At 38.0% G+C, this 25,073-nt stretch overlaps 1 protein-coding gene across 4 annotated transcripts in view; it reads right to left on the bottom strand.

Moving 5' to 3' along the window:
- Nucleotides 1-7,113: 7,113 nt before the first annotated feature.
- Nucleotides 7,114-25,073, bottom strand: part of fbxl19 (F-box and leucine rich repeat protein 19) — a 31,424-nt gene continuing 13,464 nt past the window's right edge. For 3 of the 4 annotated variants that reach the window (XM_026288363.1, XM_026288365.1, XM_026288362.1), the window contains exons 8-11: nt 22,433-22,596; nt 21,876-22,040; nt 15,947-16,168; nt 7,114-8,940 (exon numbers count right to left, since the gene is read on the bottom strand). In XM_026288363.1, the coding sequence (XP_026144148.1) occupies nt 8,783-8,940; nt 15,947-16,168; nt 21,876-22,040; nt 22,433-22,596 (709 nt within the window). In that variant the 3' untranslated portion in view covers nt 7,114-8,782. The remainder of the gene's footprint in view (nt 8,941-15,946; nt 16,169-21,875; nt 22,041-22,432; nt 22,597-25,073) is intronic. The other variant, XM_026288364.1, reaches the window with a different exon arrangement.

The raw sequence follows: 25,073 nt of genomic DNA, 5'->3' as shown, positions 1-25,073 counted from the left end.
AAAGCTGAAGAGAAAAACTCCTTATATTCATGTGTGCAGAATCATTAGGTATGTTTTCTTTACAGATAAAATGCGCTAAAAAAGAGTTTAACTCAAACTTTTTTAAACTCAAGCGATAAAATTATGAAATACCCATGAGAAATATCAAACACACATGCAATACAGAAATGGATAAGTTAAGATTTGACCATTGTACAAAAATGCTGACTGGGTCATGAGGTCAGAAAAGAAGAAGAAGAAAAAAAACAGGTCAAGAAGAACTGACAAAAATAATTGAAAATAATTAGGAATTAATGTGAAGATTAATTTTAGTAATTCTGCAAGACAGACTTCCGGAAAGGAGGTGGAATAAAAAATGAGCTCCCTAAATCTTAACCCCGGATTCAGGAAAATATATATCCTCAAACCATCGGACAAGGAGGTGGTGCTGGTCCTTCAGGAGTCACTCTAATCTGTTCATTAAAGCCTATATATAAGTCTTAATAGTAGTATTTCACAATACTTCATGGATTCTAAGTTAAATCATTTTTTGGAATCTTTTGATTTCTTCCAGAACCCCTGACACAGTTGTTTAATTCTGAGACTCCAGGAAAGTGGCAGTTCTGTAAAATGTTGGCGCTGGAGACCTAAAATGCTCCCTGATAGTTCACAACTAATTCACTTAACACACACACAACACACACACACACACACACATTACCCACAGTGACAGAGGGACAGAGTGACATCAGATGTATGATAGTGTTTTTAATTCTATCATCCATATAGTGTTGTATATGTCATGAAACTATGCATATTTCCTCAGAATGACTTGTCTTCTATGTGTAAATTTTTTTAAGTGTTTAGAAGCTGCACTAAAAAAATAAAAGACATTTACTGGTTACTTTTTTACTAATATTTTAAAAAATCACCCACGACAAAACCATTCAAGCCATTCAAAATTCATCCCGCACCTGTACTGTAAGATACATTCTTTAAACTGGTAAAGAGGATGTGGTGCTGATCCTTCAAGTCACTCAAAACGTATCTGTCCATAAAGCCTATAAAGAATTATTCTTAATATACAGTTCACAATACTTCAGCTTGTTATTCTAATTAAGTGAATGTAATTTTATCAGTAAAATACATAAAATTCATATTATTTTTCTTTGAAAGATTTCTATAAATGATTTAAATCATACTTGTTTCTACAATAATTATTTAAAAGTAATCCTATAGCTCCATCTGGTGGCCATTATTGGTACTAAGAATTGCAAGCTTGATTTATAAGTTATGATAGTTTTAATTTTATGTTGGCTCTTGAAAATGATAAAGCTATGAAACTTACTGTGCTTCCTTCAAATGATGACTTCTACGTATATAAAAAATTATGAAGAGTTGGAATTAAAAATTTTAAAGATATAGTAAAATTACTATTGTATTTTTTTATGTTACTTTAATAAATCGCTATGGCCACACCATTTAAGGTATCCTAAACCCATTCGCAATTTAACATCTTCAGTATATGGCTTCATGTTAAAACAGTTTGGTGTGAACTACTTGTGTCTTCTTGGAGGAGAATGAATTCATTTACAGGCTGAGTTTATCATAAATCCACAATAACATTTATGAGTTCTGTATCAATCAGTGTTGTTGTTTGTTTATTTTTTATTTATTTTTTTCATAAGAAGATAACTGACCCTCTACTCTCCTTTTTAATAAATGTGCTTATAAACCAAGAACAAGCTATTTATAGCTGTATTTATAAACTGCTTACTATTGACTATTAATATTGGGACAAGGCTTTATGAAGCATGAACTGACTATTTACTAATGAGTGCAGTTATTATAAAGTGTTATCAATGCATTTGCTAATCTTAACAAATTAGACATTATTTTACAGTGTTATCAAATCCCTTAAATGATTTGTAAGTGTTTTGTAATGATTTTATTGACCTAAAAGCATTTGTGAAAGTTCTGCTTGCATTAGAGCTTAGTCTTGATCTGTGAACTGAACAGATTTACTGTTACATCCATGAGATTATGTAAATTCAAATAAATATCATGTCACAGGATATCAGAGGTCAGTATCAAATTAGTTTGAAATTATTATTTGCAGCACAAATAAGGTTTTTTAGGATTTTTAAAAATCCCTAAAACTGTCAGAAAAGGATAAGGCCTAAGATTTCTATGTGAGTGGCTAAATTTGTTTGTTTTTATAACTATAATGCATAAACTATGAAACTATACAAAATGTATAAAAAAGTACAAGTTATTCTTTTCCAATGTTTTTAATTTATTTAATTATTTTTTTTTTTTTTTTGGATTTACATTTTAAAAAATTAGCCTACGGCGATCATTCTAAACATCTTGAATAAAACCTGTCAATATTTATTATAGACCACTATAACTGTGTATAATCTAACAAACGAGTTTATTATGAAAATAAAAGCGTGTACACCAGATAACTTGGACGATAAAGAAATTGCTAACAATAGTATAATAGAGCATGTTTTAGGTTTTTAGGCGTTTAGATGCAGAAATGGACAAATCAAATGTAAAATCAAATGTAATTGATTTAATTAAATATAGATTAAGTCTTGTTAGAGCAAAATAATAAATAAATACGTACACACATTAAAAAAGCAGCCAAGATGAATGAGTTTAATTTTTTATATAGATTAAAATTGAAGACAAAAGCAGCTGGTATATGAGGTCACTTAATATTAAAATCCAGTTGATCCACTTCAGATTTAATTCTCAACAGTTTATGTTCACGTGGCTGTTTTCGTTTATATTAGCCAAGCTATTATGTATTTTGAAATAATCTTGTCCGTGATGTGTTCGTTCTTACGACGAAAGCCAGAATCCTGCAGCTCGAGAGATATATGTTATTCTGCCAGTCGCGCTTTCAAATAGTCTTGCACACTTAAACGGGTCACAAACACCTGCATTTAGCTCGTGTTGTGTTATAATGGATGTATTGTGTGCATTTATGGCAATAATTTATTTTAAAAAGCTCTTAAACAAGAATAAATTCGTTTGTTTTGAACTTGTGACACTGTGCGCGCTGATCGGAGGCAGTGATTTCAGTAGGCAGCCGCAAATATTTCATTTTCACACAAACAGTTCAAAAACATCTTAATTTAGCTATTGGTGTGCTCTAATTGGTGAATTGTGTGATATCGCTGCAATACTTTATTTTTAATAGCTATAAAACAAGAATAAACTCGTTTTTTCTGAGCTCATCATTCCACACGCTCCTGCTCAGAGCGGTGATTCATCTCTCGTGTTTCTCACGTATCACTGACCACACATCAATTATTAATGAGCCCTGACCTGATAATAATCATATATGTTGGTTTAGCTTGTCACTGTGAATTAAATCCAAGTATTTATTTGTATTTTAACCGATTTAAAATCGAAACCAAAAGACAGTCTCCTCCCTTTTTTAGTCCGGTAACTGAACCTGTAGGGGCGCTATTTCTGTCAGACAATGGAAGTCTAAGCACACACACTCAAACAGATGGACAGAGTGAGATGAGATGTCTGACAGTTTTTTAATTTTCTGTTATCCATACAGTGTTGTAAAGTCATGAAACTATGCATATTTACTCAGAATAACTTTTTTTTCTGTATGAAAAAAGGTTTTGAAGTGTTTGGAATTTAAAAATGCAGGAAAATTAATAATTCCATCTTTATTGTCATTTAAAAAAATCACCACGACAAAACCATCCAAGTTATCCAAAACCCATTCACAATTTAAGTTCCTCAATGTTTTTTCAACATGTAGACCAAGTTTGGTGTGTATAGTGTTACTCTCCTCTGAGCAGTATGCATTAATTCACGGCTAAATGTAAAAAATAATCCACATTCAAATCAAAATAGCCGACTTCCTGTTGGTCGTAGCTGATGACTGTGAATTAGAAAGTTGTCCGTCTTGATAAGAACAATTTTTGTACTGAGTTTGGTGTCTGTAGCTAAAACTAACCCCCCCACTTTTGACAAAAGGTGGCGCTATAGAGTGCCTATTCCACGCCCTCTTATGAACTTTTGCCAGTGTCTAGCTGTCACTAATACTGATATGTGTTCTGAGTTTGATGAAATTCTAAGCATGTTATATGCCTCAAAATCACCTGAGAAGTATTCCAGTTTGACATGTTGCCACGGCAACAATTTTTTAGATATCAATATCCCCCTTGCAGATTTATATCAGCTGTGTTTTAACATTATTCTGATGAAGTTTGAAGCAAATCGAGTAATAATAAGATGCTGAATTCAAATCATTTTGAAAATGACACACTTCCTTCTGCCAGTTGGTGGCGCTATAACTTTGACTCCTAATAGTCACATATATGCGATCGACATCATACAACGAATAATCTGATGAAGTTTGATTAAAATCAGGAAATGTATGTGGATGGTATTAGACACTTCCTGTTTCTAATTTCTCGCCATAATTTCAACGCCTCGCCACGAGCAAACCGTTTGAGATATCAAAAATCCCCTGGCAATTTTTCATCCCCAGTGTCTTGAGATCATGTTGACCGAGTTTGGCGGCAATCGAGAAAAAAACCTATGACAAGTATTTCAAATTCCAGAGCATGCGCTTTTTACATAACTCTAAATAGCTGACTTCCTGTTGGGTGGAGCCTATGACATGCAATACGAAAGTTGTTCGGCACGATGAGATCTATATGTGTACTGAGTTTCATATGAATATGTGCAAGTATGTGTGAGCTATACATCAACATTTCTGACTGTGTTCCAGGGGGCGCCGTAGAGCCCCTGTGCCACGCCCGGGTCCCAGCCTCTGCAGGCTCCTAAAGGCCACAGATTCCAAAGTGTGCGCAAATTTTCAAGAGTTTTTGAGTATGTTAAGGACCCCCAAAGCCCCCACAACTTTGACGAAAAATTTGAATACTAAACCCTAAATAGCCAACTTCCTGTTGGGCGGAGCCTATGATATGCAATACAAAAGTTGTTTGGATTGATGAGATTTATATGTGTACCGAGTTTCATACGTCTACGAGCAAGAATGTATGATATATGGCCCTCCATATTCCAGGGGGCGCTGTAGAGCCCCTGTGCCACGCCCGTGTATCAGTCTCTGCCCGGCCCTAATGGCCGCAGGTTCCAATCTGTGTGCCAATTTTCAAGACTTTTTAAGCACGTTAAGGGCCCCAAAAGCCCCCGAGACGTTGGAAAAAAAAAATAATAATAATAATAATAATAATAATAATAATAATAAAAAATAATCCTAAGGAAAACAATAGGCCTCTCGCCCTTTGGGCTTGAGCCCTAATAATAATAAACGGAGCAATTCCAAGAGGGTCCTCACACCATCGGTGCTCGGGCCCTAATAAAAAACAAAGCAGATACAAGAGGGTCCTCGCACCTCGGTGCTCGGGCCCTAACTAAGAGAAGAATGCCATTAACATTAACTTACCCTCCCTGAGAAATGCTGGATATGATAAGTTACTCCATTGAGTTTGATGTACTTCTTCTTTCCTTGGTAACGTTACTGCACTTTGAAAAGCATTGCTGTAGTTTTCCTCACATATTACTAAAACATAAAAATACAATTGGTTTATTGAACACGCACAATACCAAATGTAGTGCAAATAAAGTCAGACTCAATCATTTCAGACGGGAATCTGTAACGTTAGCTTTCAAGGATAGCTAGTCAATTTAGCCTGCACAAGGCGCGAAATTGGGAGCGGCAGCTAACGTTAACAAATGATTGCTGCATTTTCAATTAGAAATTTCATTTAATGGTCAACGATCAACGTTAACATCACCACTAAAAAAAACATTCACCATTACTTTAGCTACCATTGGTATAGTAAGTTAGCTAGTTAAACTAAATTACAAAACGTCACACCTCTTCTACTTCTACATTAGCGTTTTTAGTGTTTTAGTTATGGGAATTAAAACAAGAAGACAAACAGGAATATTCGGGATGATTCACTTGGTGATTTCTTACCTATGGTCCCGCAGAATCAAAATGTCGACGACTTCAGATGTCAGTTTGAAACTGATGTCCACGAGGCTGCATCATGATTCAACCACAACGCGTTGTCGATCTGATGACGTATCGAAACCTAAACTCATGTGCGGACGGGAAAGCAACAGATTGACTCTCAAAGTGTTCATCATCTCACTATTTACACTACAACAGCTCCACATCAACACTGAACCAATACACTAACACTTGAGAGAGTTTCTGGTGAAACCTGACAAGTGTACTTTAAGCCCAGTTTACTCCAAAGTGTATAAATTATACTCTGGTCATCAAAACTCTGGGATTTTAACACTCTGACATTTGCTGTGTAGTTGTTAGGTTCAGCAAAGATGCAATCCCTGTAATGGTTGTACATTGAAACATACTTTCCAAATGAGACCAATTGAGTCTGTTTGTTTTAAAGAAAAAGCCTGCAGCTGATCTCAAACTTATTCTGCTAAATCAAAAGAAGAAAGAGTAATCACTTATTTATGGACACATCCCTGGCAATAGTGTTTTTCCTAAGTGTTGACACCTTTACTAGTATGTCTTGTACATATTCAAACTCTACAATCATGATTGGCATTAGGGAGTTTTTATTCAGGCTGTATATACTGGCTGTATGCCAAAATCATCAGTATTAAAACAATAAAAGACCTGAAATATTTCAGTTGGTGTGTAGTGAATCTAAAATATATGAAAGTGAAATTTTTATCATTACATTATGGAAAATAATGAACTTTTATCACAATATGCTAATTTTCTGAGAAGGACCTGTATATATTAAGTTCACACAGTGTGCCCAATTTACTGCAACAGTAGTTTTCCCTCGAAAATGCAAGTAAAATCATCACTGTTTAGCCCTGAAAAAGTTTTATTTTTATTTTTCAGTTGGCATGACTCTCAAGTATTTCAGTAGTGTTTGCAGCACATTGAAAAAAGAAAAGCCAAGTAAATAAAAACAACCCCCATTGTCTTTATTTATTAAGACATTTTACAGTAGTCACTCTTACAGTAGCTGCCTTGTTTTTCTTTTACCCCATTATTTCATATTCTATCACATGGATCAATGCAAAAGAAGAAATATATATATTTATATATGAACGCCCCCCGCCCAAAAAAAATAATAATTTGGCAAGATATTATAATAACATGATTTCCGCCCTGTGCATTCAACAGGGTGAATGTTTGGTTCATACATGGCAATTCAGTTTGGTGGGCTATGAATCTGCAAAAAAAAACATGGTCGGACGAAAGAGGAACCATATTTGAAACCTATTTAGGTTCTTCAACTTGAATTCTTTGCGCCAGTTCCAAAAAAGATCAATAAATCCATGTTTGATATGTAATTATGAACCGCACACAGGTGTATTCCAATGTGCAGAAACGTATTTTAAATGCAAACTGCACTGAACGTGAAATCTAAAAACAACAACATTGACAAAAAAGGAAAAAAAAAACATAGCATCTACATTGTCGAGGGCACTTTTAAGGGATACTGTTTGTGTACTGCCATCAAACACTTTATAATGCCATGTATTGGACCCAATACTGAATAAAAGTGTGCAAGAAATAGTCAGTGAAAGGTGTTGACATGCATCATATTCTGGAAGAAAGCAGCTGCAGAGCTCACCAAAAGATTGAAGAAAAGTTGTTTGCAAGGGTGCCTTGTAGAGACCCATTCAATAGTTCAACAGAGAAGATGGTACTGGTTTCAAAATGGAACAATTAAAACTGTTAAAGCCTTCCTGCTCGGGGAAGCATTAAAACACCAGAAGTGACTCGTTTGCAGAATGTGTGGTTAGTCTTTTGAGAGTGCTAACACTGAATGCGGCTGGAAACACCAACTGTTTTATTCTCAAACACATTTTCAAACTAGATGCCAACAAAGGATTTATCTTCACTGTTTCTCCATTGCTAATGAGAGGCATACCATTCTGGCTTTGAATGTGAGCAGCTTGAATGAGCTGACCCAATGACAACAAACCAATGCCTCGTTCTGTGAAAATCTTTCCAGAGCTGCAGGAATCTACAGCAACATTCACCCTGCCCGAGCACAGCGACGTCTTTCAGGCTTTCTGCTCCGTGTCCTTCATCGATCAGGAAGAGGGGAAGAACAGAGGACGTTCAGCGCATGACACAGTAAGGCCGAGAGCGAGTGAAGAGAAGGGAACACCAAGCACACCATCAGAGCCCATCACCCACGTTAACACTGTTCACACACATCTCCACCAATGAGTGCATCTCAACAAACACCTAAAACCCCAAAATCAAAGCCCAGCCTCATTTCAGGACCATAAAGATATTCAAGCATCTCTGTATCTGAACTTTAACACGTCGGACAGCAATGTGAAATTCTGTTGGAGCAGAAGAGTGAGGTTATTATTTCTACAGTCATGAGAACTTGGGGGTAAATGTGCCTAGCACTAATGAAATCATCTCATAATGCAAAAAATTCTTATTGGTCCCAAAGTGGGCTTTTATTATTATTATTATGTATGTATGTATGTATGTATGTCTGTAAAAAACCAAACAGATAAAGTGTTTTGATTTTGGGGTGAGATCCACCCAAGCACACTAATATGGCTGTCTTTGAGACAAGCTTTCCACAGTAGGATACATTCTGCATCGGGACAGAGCCAGTGTTCCCAGCAGGACAGGAGCAGTGCCGGCCGGGGTCAGGAGAACACACACTCATTCCTGCTACGGGATATCTAGGTGGACTTGATCTCTCCATTCACAAATGGTTGATCCAGAACTAATAAGTGTGTGTGATGTCCGAAGGTCCTGTGCAGGAGTCTAGCTGTTCTTGAGCAGGAGTCTGTCTGGGGCCGAGGGGAAGCAGTGCAGCTGGGAGACGTCTGGAGCGAGGAGGCAGCAGGAGCGCAGGTCCACCGTCTGCAGCGAGGCACAGCGGCGCAGCAGCGGCAGACACTGCTCCGTCACCTTCACACAGCCTGAAACACACACACAGGTCATCTGAGAAACACACACACAGCCTGAAACACAGCAGCGCAGTCCACTCTGAGGCATTCCAACAGCAGAAGACTCACTCATTCATTCATTCATGGGAAGTCCTATTATATACACCATTTTTGGAAGTGAAAAAGAATGAATCATTTAGAGTGAAAAAACATAAATGGACATTCCCAGAATTACTGGTGTTACATTTCACATTTGCTGTTTTTCTTATCAGTTGTGTACAGTAGTGTTGTACGTTACATCTAATGTTCTTAAATCATTTCAGTTTCACTGTGCACCTTCTATATTTGTCATAAGTGTCATCTCTCCAGTGATGTGTGGCTTATTAGGAGGACAATATCTGTCTGAGATACAACTCTTTGAAAATCTGGAATCTGAGGGAGCAAAAACATCTAAATATTGAGAAAATCATCTTTCAAGTTGTTCAGATGAAGTTCTTAGCAATGCATATTACTAATCAAAAATTTAGTTTTGATATATTTACAGTAGCAAAACTTACTAAGTTCATTCATGGAACATGATCTTATCTTAATATCCTAATAATTTTTGGCATAAAAGAGAAGTGTATCATTTGGACTCATACAGTGTATTGTCGTCTATTCAGTCCCTCCAGGATTTCAAGATTTTTTGTTTGTGCTTTTTTGCAATCAAAATGACTAATTTTGCTGCAGCTTTTCTAAAAAATTGATGGAATTTGCTGCATTTTATTATTGTTTTTCCTTGAACATTCTTCTAACACTGTTATGACTTTTCTGACTTGGAGAACACTGTAGGTCTCCAGAATAACGTTTGAGGAGACCAGCACTAGAGCCATGTCTTCAACACCTGGCAGTAAAACACTCACCATAACATCACATCTACATCTCAGAGACATCTAATGTCTGCATTTACATATGCAAGATGTATTTTAAGAGTGACGTTATGGGATGTACCTTTCTTGGACTGAATGCATTTTGCAGTGACGTTATATGGGATGCTTCTAAGCCCAAATTATGCTGAAAACTTGTGGAAATTACCATAATTTGTGGCGTTTGCTTGATTTTGCGATCAATTCAGCGATCGGAAAATTGCGAAATCCTGGAGGGCCTGTTTTGCTACACATTTCCCTGTGCTACTGAGGACTGCTTCTGTGCTGCAGGGACACAGATGTCAGTATGTAAAAGCAGCTCTGGTTTTTGAAGTGGCCCGAGCAGCTGTGTGAGCTTCAGAGTGCTTCGTTTCACTCTTCTTGGGTATCAAATGCAAACGCATCTTTCAGGTTTGATGGTGATCAAAACAAGTCATATACAGATATTCTTTAAACTTCTTGCTGTTGTTGTGGCCACATTTCAACTACAAGCTCATTTTTATTCTTAGTAACTTTTGTTTGATTCATTAATTGATTAATTCATTTTAACATGGGTTCCTATGGAGACTGTAACAGAGCAACCTTGAGTTTAAACTCAGTCACGGTGAACAATATAATTTCAACAGAGCAGCTTAGAAACTGAACTTATTTCAAAACACCAATGTTAACAAGGACAATGATCAAGTCCTGTGTGTGTGTATATGCACACACACACACAAACACACATATATATATATATATATATATATATATACACATACAGTGAAGACCAAAAGTTTGGACACACTTTCTCATTCAAAGAGTTTTCTTTATTTTCATGACTATGAAGATTGTAGAGTCACACTGAAGGCATCAAGGGCTATTTGAGCAAGAAGGAGAGTGATGGGGTGCTGCGCCAGATGACCTGGCCTCCACAGTCACCGGACCTGAACCCAATCCAGGTGGTTTAGGGGTGAGCTGGACCGCAGACAGAAGGCAAAAGGACCAACAAGTGCTAAGCATCTCTCGGGGAACTCCTTCAAGACTGATAGAAGACCATTTCAGGTGACTACCTCTTGAAGCTCATCAAGAGAATGCCAAGAGTGTGCAAAGCAGTAATCAAAGCAAAAGGTGGCTACTTTGAAGAGCCTACAATATGACATACAGTATTGTTCAAAATAATAGCAGTACAATGTGACTAACCAGAATAATCAAGGTTTTTAGTATATTTTTTATTGCTACGTGGCAAACAAGTTACCAGTAGGTTCAGTAGATTCTCAGAAAACAAATGAGACCCAGCATTCATGATATGCACGCTCTTAAGGCTGTGCAATTGGGCAATTAGTTGAAAGGGGTGTGTTCAAAAAAATAGCAGTGTCTACCTTTGACTGTACAAACTCAAAACTATTTTGTACAAACATTTTTTTTTTCTGGGATTTAGCAATCCTGTGAATCACTAAACTAATATTTAGTTGTATGACCACAGTTTTTTAAAACTGCTTGACATCTGTGTGGCATGGAGTCAACCAACTTGTGGCACCTCTCAGCTGTTATTCCACTCCATGATTCTTTAACAACATTCCACAATTCATTCACATTTCTTGGTTTTGCTTCAGAAACAGCATTTTTGATATCACCCCACAAGTTCTCAATTGGATTAAGGTCTGGAGATTGGGCTGGCCACTCCATAACATTAATTTTGTTGGTTTGGAACCAAGACTTTGCCCGTTTACTAGTGTGTTTTGGGTCATTGTCTTGTTGAAACAACCATTTCAAGGGCATGTCCTCTTCAGCATAGGGCAACATGACCTCTTCAAGTATTTTAACATATGCAAACTGATCCATGATCCCTGGTATGCGATAAATAGGCCCAACACCATAGTAGGAGAAACATGCCCATATCATGATGCTTGCACCTCCATGCTTCACTGTCTTCACTGTGTACTGTGGCTTGAATTCAGAGTTTGGGGGTCATCTCACAAACTGCCTGTGGCCCTTGGACCCAAAAAGAACAATTTTACTCTCATCAGTCCACAAAATGTTCCTCCTTTTCTCTTTAGGCCAGTTGATGTGTTCTTTGGCAAATTGTAACCTCTTCTGCACATGCCTTTTTTTTAACAGAGGGACTTTGCGGGGGATTCTTGAAAATAGATTAGCTTCACACAGACGTCTTCTAACTGTCACAGTACTTACAGGTAACTCCAGACTGTCTTTGATCATCCTGGAGGTGATCATTGGCTGAGCCTTTGCCATTCTGGTTATTCTTCTATCCATTTTGATGGTTGTCTTCCGTTTTCTTCCACGTCTCTCTGGTTTTGCTCTCCATTTTAAGGCATTGGAGATCATTTTAGCGGAACAGCCTATCATTTTTTGCACCTCTTTATAGGTTTTCCCCTCTCTAATCAACTTTTTAATCAAAGTACGCTGTTCTTCTGAACAATGTCTTGAACGACCCATTTTCCTCAGCTTTCAAATGCATGTTCAACAAGTGTTGGCTTCATCCTTAAATAGGGGCCACCTGATTCACACCTGTTTCTTCACAAAATTGATGACCTCAGTGATTGAATGCCACACTGCTATTTTTTTGAACACACCCCTTTCAACTAATTCAACTAATTGCCCAATTGCACAGCCTTAAGAGCGTGCATATCATGAATGCTGGGTCTCATTTGTTTTCTGAGAATCTACTGAACCTACTGGTAACTTGTTTGCCACGTAGCAATAAAAAAATATACTAAAAACCTTGATTATTCTGGTTAGTCACATTGTACTGCTATTATTTTGAACAATACTGTATATACACTTTTTTGTTATGTATATAATTCCACATGTGTTAATTCATAGTTTTGATGCCTTCAGTGTGAATCTACAATTTTTTATAATCATGAAAATAAAGAAAAATCTTTGAATGAGAAGGTGTGTCCAAACTTTTGGTCTGTACTGTGTGTGTGTGTGTGTATATATATTAATATTAGTGGTGGGCATAGATAAATTTGTTTAATCTAGATTAGCTCTAGATCTAGATTAATCTAGATTAAAATGGCTCATTCGAATTCTGCCGAAGGCATTCAGAATATGTGTGTTACCCAAATAAAATTGACAAACAGTAAGTCTTTGAGAAGGGGTTTATCAAGATAGGTGGTGCATTAGAAAAGGGGCTCATGTCCTGTTTCCAAAATGCATCACAAAGTGCTTGAAAAAGCTGTAAACTAATTCCACATTGCACAAGGTGCAAACAACATTACTCCTGTTTCACACCAATGTTTAAGTGTTTTTCAGGTTTGTAGGTGTCAAGGTACAGAAACCAAATAATTAAATGTAAAAAAGCACTTGATAGTCTTCAATGTAAAAATGAAATATACAATGAAACCAACATTTATTCAGACACCTTCAACATTTCTCACATTATTGCAGTTTTGCTATATATATCAAAAAATATATCTGGTGTCTGAATAATTTTTGATTTGACTGTTAAAACTACAAAGTAGTCAAGAGCAGTGAGTGATTTTCATTTTCATTTTCTTGGATTAACATTACAGCAGCCAGTAGCTAAATTAGGCGCGGTCACTTTAAGAGATGATGAACGCATCCAATATAATACACATCCTATTTTTTTCCTCAACAGTTTACTTTCACTTAAGAAATAACTGACAGTTTTTTCGACCATAATTTCCAAGGTGGATATTTTGACATATTTTGTATTTATTTGTCGGCACAAGAACAAAAATAAGCAAATTCGATGTTCTAGTGTTTTGAGACGCCTTTCTTTTCGCAGAAGAGACCTCGGTTCAGTTTCGCTGTCCGTGATACGCGTCTCTCTCTCTCTCTCCCTCTCCCTCTCTCTCTCTCTCTCTCTCTCTCTCCCTCTCCCTCTCTCTCTCTCTCTCCCTCTCCCTCTCTGCACCGAGCACAGCGCGCGAGTAACCAGCTCTGTTCAGTTTTTCCGCGTCTAGTGTTTGGATGCTTTAATGTTTAAATCGACAAGCGGTAAGGCGTAAAAACACGTGAGAAAGATAAGCTTTCGTGACGATGCGCAGCAGTGGCCCGTCAACTGTCCTGAGCATCTTTTTAGGCTGTCCTCAGCCAGTCGGTTATATAAAATATCAAGGAGAAAGTCATCATTGCTTGCTTAGTATAGACCCAGCTCCCAACCCAACTTTGAGAATAGATTAACGGTGATATTTTTTTTTATCATCATATATATATATATATATATATATATTATATATATATATATATTATATATATATATATATATATATATATATATATATATATATATATATATATATATATATATACATACACACACACACACACACACACGCATACACACACACACACACACACACACTCACCTAAAGGATTATTAGGAACACCTGTTCAATTTCTCATTAATGCAATTATCTAATCAACCAATCACAAGGCAGTTGCTTCAATGTATTTATGGGTGTGGTCCTGGTCAAGACAATCTCCTGAACTCCAAACTGAATGTCAGAATGGGAAAGAAAGGTGATTTAAGTAATTTTGAGCGTGGCATGGTTGTTGGTGCCAGACGGGCCGGTCTGAGTGTTTCACAATCTGCTCAGTTACTGGGATTTTCACACACAACCATTTCTAGGGTTTACAAAGAATGGTGTGTAAAGGAAAAACATCCAGTATGTGTCAGTCCTGTGGGAGAAAATGACTTGTTGATGCTAGAGGTCAGAGGAGAATGGCTCGACTGATTCAAGCTGATTGAAGAGCAACTTTGACTGAAATAACCTCTCGATACAACCGAGGTATGCAGCAAAGCATTTGTGAAGCCACAACACACACAACCTTGAGGCGGATGGGCTACAACAGCAGAAGACCCACCGGGCACCACTCATCTCCACTACAAATAGAAAAAAGAGGCTATAGTTTGCACAAGATCACCAAAATTAGACAGGTGAAGACAGTAAAAATGTTTCCTGGTCTGATGAGTCTGGACTTCTGTTGAGACATTCAGATGGTAGAGTCAGAATTTGGCGTAAACAGAATGAGAACATGGATCCATCATGCCTTGTTACCACTGTGCAGGCTGCTGCTGGTGGTGGTGTAATGGTGTGGAGGGTGTTTTCTTGGCACACTTTTTAAAGTGACGTGACATTCAGCCAAGTATGGTGACCCATACTCAGAATTTGTGCTCTGCATTTAACCCATCCGAAGTGCACACACACACACACACACACACACACTGTGAACACACACCCGGAGAAGTGTTCATCATTTATGCCGGGGAGCAGTTGTGGGTTCGATGCCTTGCTCAAGGACACCTAAGTCGTGGTATTGAAGGTGGAGAGAGAACTGTACATGCAAATCTCCATCAACTGCAAGATGCGATCCTATCAATATGGGCCAACATTTCTAAAGAATGCTTTCAGCAGCTTGTTGAATCAATGCCACGCAGAATTAAAGCAGTTCTGAAGGAGAAACACAGTTTTAGTATGGTGTTCCTAATAATCCTTTAGGGGAGAGGAAATATATATCCACAGTCTGTACTAGTGAGCCGATGCAAAATCTATACGTTTTAGATGTTACCATGCTATTACTCTATTTACCACCTTTTTTCAAAAAAAAAAAAAAACCTTATTCATTATCAAATTATCATTATACCATCGCTAGTATTTTAGTATTAGATTTAATTACATTCCTTTCGGATTTTAACTCAAAACAGCAATTCTAAAGACAATTTTTCCCCCCTAACAAAACAACATCATCATTACTCTTCTACAACTAAATCTATTCATTTTCGCTGGTGATGGACTTTCTTTTTCTGTTTTTCTTGTTGTCATGGTTATCAGTAGGTGTCATGTGTTCATGTAGTGTGCTTGTGTGTGCATATTCATGTCAATTATCTAAATTTAGTTCTACAACCGATGAGAAATGTGTAAAATATATTTAACCTCTGTGAAAGTATTTCTGAGATGCATCTGAGAGATAAATAAAACAAATGTCTGCATAACATGATGTGTAAAGACAATGTATCCAGTTGTATGAAAAATATGAAAATCTATATGCATTAAAGACCGGGACCTCTACAGTTTCTTTAAAGCACTGTTGTAGTGCATGAGAGAATAAGAGTGATCAGGAGTACTGATGCAGTGTGTGTGTGTGTGTGTGTGTGTGTGTACCTGCCAGGCTGACGTGTGTGAGGCTCTCTCGCAGCGGGGACAGGGCAGAGGTCAGCGTCTGGATGCTCTGGTCTGTGATGTGGCAGCACTGGCTGAGGTCCAGCTTGCTCAGGTGAGGAAGATAGCGCACTAGCAGACGAGACACGGCGTCCGTCACCTCCAGGCCCACCAGACGCAGCTCTGTCACGTTCTGGAAGCGGCCGCCGCGGTTCTCTCCGTGAGCTGTGGACAACAGCAGCACAGCTTTAGTCCCTGTTTAACATGCAGCTCTGATGTGAAGATAAATCAGTAGCTGAACTCGACAGCTTGTTGATCTAATGGGAGAACTTGTCATATTAATATTTGTGTTTGTAAGTTGAAGTTTACACTCACAGCTCTGACGTGAAAAGCTGAATCTTTCAATTTGCACACACAGACAATGATAAAAACACCCGTGTTTTGAATTGGAAGTTGTAGATTAATAGTCACAAATGTAGAATGACATTCAGACAAAGAAAATGACAGACACAAATGTTTAAGACATTTACTTTTGTACTTCAGTTTCGCTGCACAAGGTCAAGCCAAACACTTACAATCTCTCAGAGCGCTCTGAGTTTGCTGCTCCTTTAGCAATATTCCTTTTGCAAAACTCACTTGTGCAGTTATCCACTCACCTAAAGGATTATTAGGAACACCATACTAAAACTGTGTTTCTCCTTCAGAACTGCTTTAATTCTGCGTGGCATTGATTCAACAAGCTGCTGAAGGCATTCTTTAGAGATGTTGGCCCATATTGATAGGATCGCATCTTGCAGTTGATGGAGATTTGTGGGATGCACATCCAGGACACGAAGCTCCCGTTCCACCACATCCCAAAGATGCTCTGTTGGGTTGAGATCTGGTGACTGTGGGGATATTTTAGTACAGTGAACTCATTGTCATGTTCAAGAAACCAATCTGAAATGATTTGAGCTTTGTGACGTGGTGCATTATCCTGCTGGAAGTAGCCATCAGAGGATGGGTACATGGTGGTCATAAAGGGATGGACATGGTCAGAAACAATGCTCAGGTAGGCCGTGGCATTTAAACGAGGCTCAATTGGCACTAAGGGTCTAAAGTGTGCCAAGAAAACATCCCCCACACCATTACACCAGCACCAGCAGCAGTCTGCACAGTGGTAACAAGACATGATGGATCCATGTTCTCATTCTGTTTACGCCAAATTCTGACTCTACCATCTGAATGTCTCAACAGAAATCATCAGAGACTCATCAGATCAGGCAACATTTTTACTGTCTTCACCTGTCTAATTTTGGTGATCTTGTGCAAATTGTAGCCTCTTTTTTCTATTTGTAGTGGAGATGAGTGGTGCCCGGTGGGTCTTCTGCTGTTGTAGCCCATCCGCCTCAAGGTTGTGCGTGTTGTGGCTTCACAAATGCTTTGCTGCATACCTCGGTTGTAACGAGTGGTTATTTCAGTCAAAGTTGCTCTTCAATCAGCTTGAATCAGTCGGCCCATTCTCCTCTGACCTCTAGCATCAACAAGGCATTTTCCTCCACAGGACTGACACATACTGGATGTTTTTCCCTTTTCACACCATTCTTTGTAAACACTAGAAATGGTTCTGTGTGAAAATCCCAGTAACTGAGCAGATTGTGAAATACTCAGACCGGCCCGTCTGGCATCAACAACCATGCCACGCTCAAAACTGCTTAAATCACCTTTCTTTCCCATTCTGACATTCAGTTTGGAGTTCAGGAGATTGTCTTGACCAGGACCACACCCATAAATACATTGAAGCAACTGCCTTGTGATTGGTTGATTAGATAATTGCATTAATGAGAAATTAAACAGGTGTTCCTAATAATCCTTCAGGTGAGTGTATAAACAGATGTGAGAGAGCAGAGCCGGGGGCGGGGCTTTGGTGCAAAATAAGACATTTTATTGGTTGATGCCCGACCAATGAACAATGTTAGCCATCGTGACTTGCCTAGAAAGAAATGAGTGTTTTATGCACATGTATCAGTTATTTGTAAAACACTGCAAACTATTTTCACTAAATATACTTCGCTTTTACAGGATTTTAAGACACTAGATTCATCTTGTCATTCAGGTATTATCTGGTAGACAAATAATATAATATTTTATATGTATATCCCACTGTATCTCGCTGTACCAGAGTTGCAACATAAGAGTTGCTGTTATTTGTATTACTTTTGTTCTGTAAAAATAATTTACATTTCTATGTTGTGTTAAATTCCTAATTTGTTTGTCAGTATTGAACCTTTTTAAATGCAACAAAAAAATTAATTAATAAATAAAACTTCATGTTTGCTAATGTCTAAATGTACATAAAAAAGCAAAACCTAAAAAATAAGCAGTTATCACCACCAATACTGTTTTAAGCAACAAGAGTAGAGCTAAATATATGTATTTATTAAACATCAAGAAGGCTGTCTAGTGGTTAAATAATGGCATTACATATGAATATTATCTTTCTGGCCACCAAATGCCTCTAATTTGCCCCTTTGTAGTGGAATTAAAAAACATTTTCTCTATTTTAACCCTAAATACTACACTTATTGTAATATAAATAAGCATATTAGAAAATATTATATTTTAAATGGTCATTCATGGATCATAATTTTTGTGCATATTATTTAGTACCATCATCTTTTCAAATTAACTAAACAGGACTTAGCTAAAAGTAATACAGTTATTTTTTTGGTTAAACGAAACACTTAAGGTGTTTGATCACATTTGACTGCCAAGTAGTATGAGAACATAATGCCGTTTCATTCCCCAGAATAATGCTATTGGAAAGCATAGTCAGCATAGTTATCCATGCACAATCAATGCACATTACGTGTTAATAATTACTAGAAATCTCTGCAGATATAGTGAAACCACTGTTTGTCCCAATTAATCCCATTCAAACATATTGATTTGACATAATGCGCAATTTGTTCAGACTATTGATAGCTCCATGAACCACATGGGTCATTCTCACGAAACTGTTGAAACGCCATGTCACTAGTGATTTTAGATATTAAACATGCAATTTAGTAAAATATAAAAACACCATAATAAAGACAATACTGTTCTCTACCTTGCACAAAGAGTAATTTCAACATAGGACTTATTTTTGCATTTTATTGCATTTTCTGCTGAAATTCTCATTACCGCAATGCGTCCAGCTGTATCTTAACTTATGTTATGTTGTAATTTAAACAAATTACAATAAAAATATTCTGAAAAAAGTAAATGGATATTCTTCTATAATTTTTCACATGACAGAAAAATTACAGATTGAATATTCATGTATAATAATAATGATACAATAGTGGAAATATAAAGTGTCCATGACTAATGTTCTCATCCTCCGCAATATTTTTTGAGGGTCATTATGCACACAGATTTTTTTTAAATATAAATCTTGATTTTAAATTAAGCAACACATGAGGCAGAACCTTCGAAATACCAACAAGATAGGCAGATATCTTCATATTGTTCCAGTTAAAAGTGTAAAATTCTCTTGTCAGAACGTGTACACGACAAATTGATTATCATCACCGAAACGGGTAGTTTTCCACATTTAGAAAAATATTAGATTACAAATTTTCTATGAAAATATACTTCATTAATGACTGATTATATACACAGAGTAAAAATTTAGCTAAATCATCATGGTTTCTCTGTTGCTAGCAAAACATGCTAAGACACCTCATCCTCCGCAACACCATTTTCACTCACCGCAACAATTTAAGGCCAGTTGCGGTAGAGAGAACCTCTTTTTCGGTAATGAGAATGTAATCATACAGACTATTGTTAAATGTATATAATGAGTTATTAAATTAAATATTATTTAATAACAAAAAAAAAAAAGCTTAAGCAAAGGCTAGGGTGACCAATTTCAGAGAAAACGTTTATACCAACCCACCAAACCCCAGGAAGGAGAGAGACATTATGGGTTAGAGGTTACAGCAGGAGTAGTTATCAAAAATTGTTGGGAATTGTTGCATCTATCATTATGAGGACTTTCTATAAGTGTAATGATTTTTATACTGAGCAACAGAACTTTGTGTGTGTGTTTGTGTGTGTGTGTGTGCGCGCACTGTATGGCCGTGTGACGGTTGGTCGGGCATCGACCAATAAAAGGTCTTCATTCGCACCAAAGCCCCGCCCCAGCTCTGCTCTCTCTCATCTGCACATACAAGTGCACAAGGGAGTTTTAAAGTGCAAAAGTAAATATGACATTTGAGTCTGTCATTTTCTTTCACTACTGTTTTACCTTCATACTCTAAAGACACGTCACTACACACGCAGCAGCGAACATAACCCACGTAAACACCACACAGGAGTATTCACCAGCTCCCAGATTCAAGTGATTGTACGGTCTCTTTGTTAGAGTCTTAATGTATAATGAAGTGCATGAGCAAGTAACCTTGAAGAGTTTTCTTCAGCGATAACAACTCTACAGGTAACACTTTATTTTAAGGTGTCCTTGTTAAATATGTTACCATTATAATAATAACCCAAGCAACCCTAATCCTAACCATAATTACCCGGCTACTTCCCACATTTACTAAAATGATCATCTATGAAAACAAGGTGTGAGCTGAACCTTAACACTTCAGTTTTAATAATAACACCCCAACGTTTCATGTGCAATACTATCTTCAACACTGTAAACTGGAACTGAAAACTGCCAATGAATTCCTACAGCCAGCTCATGATACACTGCTGTTCATTCCATTCATGTTCTGTTCTGACAGCACTCTTGGTAGACATGGACAGAGCGTGTGTGTGTGTGTGTGTGTGTGTGTGTGTGTGTGTGTGTGTGTGAGAGAGAGACCTGAGCGTGTGTGTGTGTGTGTGAGAGAGAGACCTGAGCGTGTGTGTGTGTGTGTGTGAGAGAGAGAGAGACCTGAGCGTGTGTGTGTGTGTGTGTGTGTGTGTGTGAGAGAGAGAGAGACCTGAGCGTGTGTGTGTGTGTGTGTGTGTGAGAGAGACCTGAGCGTGTGTGTGTGTGTGTGTGTGTGAGAGAGAGACCTGAGCGTGTGTGTGTGTGTGTGTGTGTGAGAGAGACCTGAGCGTGTGTGTGTGTGTGTGTGTGTGAGAGAGAGACCTGAGCGTGTGTGTGTGTGTGTGTGTGTGTGAGAGAGAGACCTGAGCGTGTGTGTGTGTGTGTGTGTGTGTGAGAGAGACCTGAGCGTGTGTGTGTGTGTGTGTGTGAGAGAGAGAAACGTGTGTGTGTGTGTGTGTGTGTGTGAGAGAGACCTGAGCGTGTGTGTGTGTGTGTGTGTGTGTGTGTGAGAGAGACGTGTGCGTGTGTGTGTGTGTGTGTGTGTGTGTGTGAGAGACCTGAGCGTGCGTGTGTGTGTGTGTGTGTGTGTGTGTGTGTGAGAGACCTGAGCGTGTGTGTGTGTGTGTGAGAGAGAGACCTGAGCGTGTGTGTGTGTGTGTGTGTGAGAGAGAGACCTGAGCGTGTGTGTGTGTGTGTGTGTGTGTGTGTGTGAGAGAGAGAGAGACCTGAGCGTGTGTGTGTGTGAGTGTGTGTGTGTGTGAGAGAGAGACCTGAGCGTGTGTCTCCGTGTGTGTGTGTGTGAGAGAGAGACCTGAGCGTGTGTCTCCGTGTGTGTGTGTGTGAGAGAGAGACCTGAGCGTGTGTCTCCGTGTGTGTGTGTGTGTGTGTGAGAGAGAGAGACCTGAGCGTGTGTGTGTGTGTGTGTGTGTGAGAGACCTGAGCGTGTGTCTCTGTGTGTGTGTGTGTGTGTGTGTGTGTGTGTGAGAGAGAGACCTGAGCGTGCGTGTGTGTGTGAGAGAGAGAAACCTGTGTGTGTGTCTCTGTGTGTGTGTGTGTGTGTGTGTGTGAGAGAGAGACCTGAGCGTGTGTGTGTGTGTGTGAGAGAGAGACCTGAGCGTGTGTGTGTGTGTGTGAGAGAGAGACCTGAGCGTGTGTCGTTGGTCGGCGGGGCCAGCAGCTCTCTCAGATGCGAGTCCTTCAGATCCTCCACCCAGCTGAGGTCCAGCAGCCGCAGACAGGGACACACAGACTGACAGAGCGCCGAGACCGAGGCCCACGAGCAGCCCGCCACGTTCAGCTCCAGCAGCCCTGAGGAGCACAGCAGCAGCACACTTTGACTTCATCTGCTCTGCTGCCAAGCCTCACTCACACCCGACTCCTGCTACTGACAGCACAGCAAGGGAAAGTGCTCAAAAGCCTTTCATTCTCTCCCTTCTGGATAATGATTCATGATATACATGCTTTGATCCAGTGTGATCTACAGCTACAGGAATCCTAAATTATACAATTAATATCATTCAGTTTCCTTCACTTCTTCTTTCAGACCAACTAGAAACACTGCAAAAATGATTTTCATACTTATTTTGTCTTGTTTTCTAGTATAAATATCAGTGAATGCATTTGCCAGCTGATGTATATTTCCCATCAATCCTGATATGTGCATGGGTCCCCAACACGTGTCGCACTGAGCACGCTCCCACCTTGCAGACGGTTAATGAGCCACATGAGCTGTTTCTTGGAGATGTTGGTGTAGCCCAGGTTGAGAGACACGGGCTGTCGACGGATTATACTGCTCAGCATGGGAGGAGTGATGGAGCGCTGGCGGCTCAGATCGATCTGAGTCCATAACCTGTGATCACAGCACCTGCACACACACACACACACACACACACACAACAGCCACTTACATGTTTATATAGCTTAAAATAAAATCACTGACGCAGTGCTGCAAATGTAACTTTTTACCACAACAAGAATAGCTTTGAACAGTAAATGAACTGCAACATCTACTAGTCATTACTTTTATAAATAATTGCAACTGTATTTAAAAAATATTTTGACAGAAAATCAGATACGATTCAGTTTTTAATAACTTATTGTTATTATAATAGTAAGAAAATGTGACTTGTGTACCTAAGTGTTCGCTATATTAATCTGTTAGTCTGCATTGCTTGAAGATGGGTTTTGCTAGTGAACATCATTCATGGGAGCTTTATGTCACTCCTGGTACTTTGCTGCTTGTTCAGGGTACAATGACTCTTAGCAGCATGAAAAACATAACTTTTATTCAACTTCTGAAAGGAAAAGACTTGGCCTAGAAATGTACAAATAGCCCTTGCTTTATAATCACTGAAAAAGTGTCACTTAACTACTTAAAATCTAAATTATGTCATTAATAACATAAAAAAGACTACATAAAGTGGAACTTAGTCATTTTCCAAAACCGCCAAGCAAATATATACAGTTTCATTACATACTACATAGAGATGTAGTCCTGATGTAGTCGTTGCTGCTGCTGCTCATCTGGATGATGGTTTTTTCCTCACGGTAATGTCACAGCTTCCAAACGCTCTCAACGCAAAAGCCTACTGGTGCTCGTGATTCTTTAGCTCCGCCCACACGTCACGCCTCCAGCCGGTCGTGTTTTTCCGGGAAAAATCGGTACAGACTATCTTTCTCTTATGAATATAATAAAACTAAAGACTTTTTGGAGTTATGAAGGATGCAGTACTACTCTATAGGTACTCAAGATTAACAGGAGATTTCATTTCACCCCCCCTTTAAGAAAATGGTATCGGATCGGTATATGGGTTCATGTACTCGCCGATGCCAGAATTTGTTGTGGTATCAGTGATATTTCCGATACTAGTATTGGAATTGGAACAACTATACTTTTTTTTATTTTATTTTATTAAGAAAACATTGCTAGTACGTGTACTGGGTTAAGCTCACTGAGACTAGCTGTAGCACTTGTGTATCGTTGTTCTTTTATTGAGTTTGATTGCTTCCATTGTCTTCATTTGTAAGTAGCTTTGGATAAAACCAATGGACAATGGTTATGATAATTTGGTAACACTTTATAATAACTACACACTATTAATCATTAATTAAGTATTAGTAAACAGATAATTCATAATTTATAAAGCATTAATAGACAGTAATAATCAGTTTATAAATACAGATATAAATGCTTTATTCTTGATTTAAAAGCATATCTATAATGTGTAATATCATACTTTATTCATGATCAATTTATCATTTCTCAATGAAGTATAGCATTATTTACAAACCAGTTGTTTAGGAGTTGCCTGGGATTCATAAGATCACAAGAAATGTAGTAAATTCAGGTAGTTATAAAGCATTTAGTAGTGGTCAGTTAACTATTTATGTGAGCTCATCTAAAGTGAGGACTAGCTATGCCTTGTAAAGCATTTATAAAGGATATTTAAAGGCTCCGTTATTTTCTAAACAAAAAACAGAAACAAACACAACACAGTGATACAGAACATAGAAATATTAACAGCCTTTAAATCTAATTTGTAAAAGCTTTACAAGGCATAAATAGTCCTCACTTTAGATGAGCGCACAAAAATAGTTAACTAACAACTACATATGTTTTATAACTACCTGAATTAACCCTGAATTACAGTAGAAATACATGTTAATAAACCATTTATTAACACTATAAGTAACTATTACTATATGTCTGAATAAAAAGATGTATGAATGCACATTTAAATAGTTTATTAATCATTCACTTACAATTTCTAAGTGATCTTATGAACCACAGACAACTCCTTAATAACCGGTGTGTAAATAATGCTATACTTAATTTAGAAATGATAAATTGATCATTAATAAAGTATGAAAAAACAATTATTAAACACATTATATATATGCTTTTAAAACAAGTATAAAGCATTTATATCTGTATTTATAAACTGCTTATAAATGTCTATTAATGCTTTATAAATGATGAATTAACTGTTTCCTAATGCTTAACTAATGATTAATAGCATGCAGTTATTATAAAGTGTTACCGATCTACTTTGAAGGCATCTTGAGTAAAACCGCTTCAAATGTAAGGAAGCACTTGCAGAAAGCATGCAGACGTCTGTGGCGTGGCTGGAGTTTCTGTCGGATGTGTTTGAACCCGCTCTGTGCAGCACAAGTGATCTGTGCCTCTAGAGGCCGCTCTCGCACTGTATTATGACAGCAGACCCTTCTCAGACACAACCCTGAAGACTATCCCCATGGATCTCTGCAGATAACCAGTAGTTCCAGCTAACAACTATCAGTGCTGATTAATCTAAACTACTTTGCACTTGTTTTGTTTGTACT

The sequence above is a fragment of the Carassius auratus genome, chromosome 19 (assembly GCF_003368295.1).
Source record: "Carassius auratus strain Wakin chromosome 19, ASM336829v1, whole genome shotgun sequence".
In the NCBI taxonomy this organism is placed as follows: Eukaryota; Metazoa; Chordata; class Actinopteri; order Cypriniformes; family Cyprinidae; genus Carassius; species Carassius auratus.
This window is presented reverse-complemented; position numbering and strand designations above follow the sequence as displayed.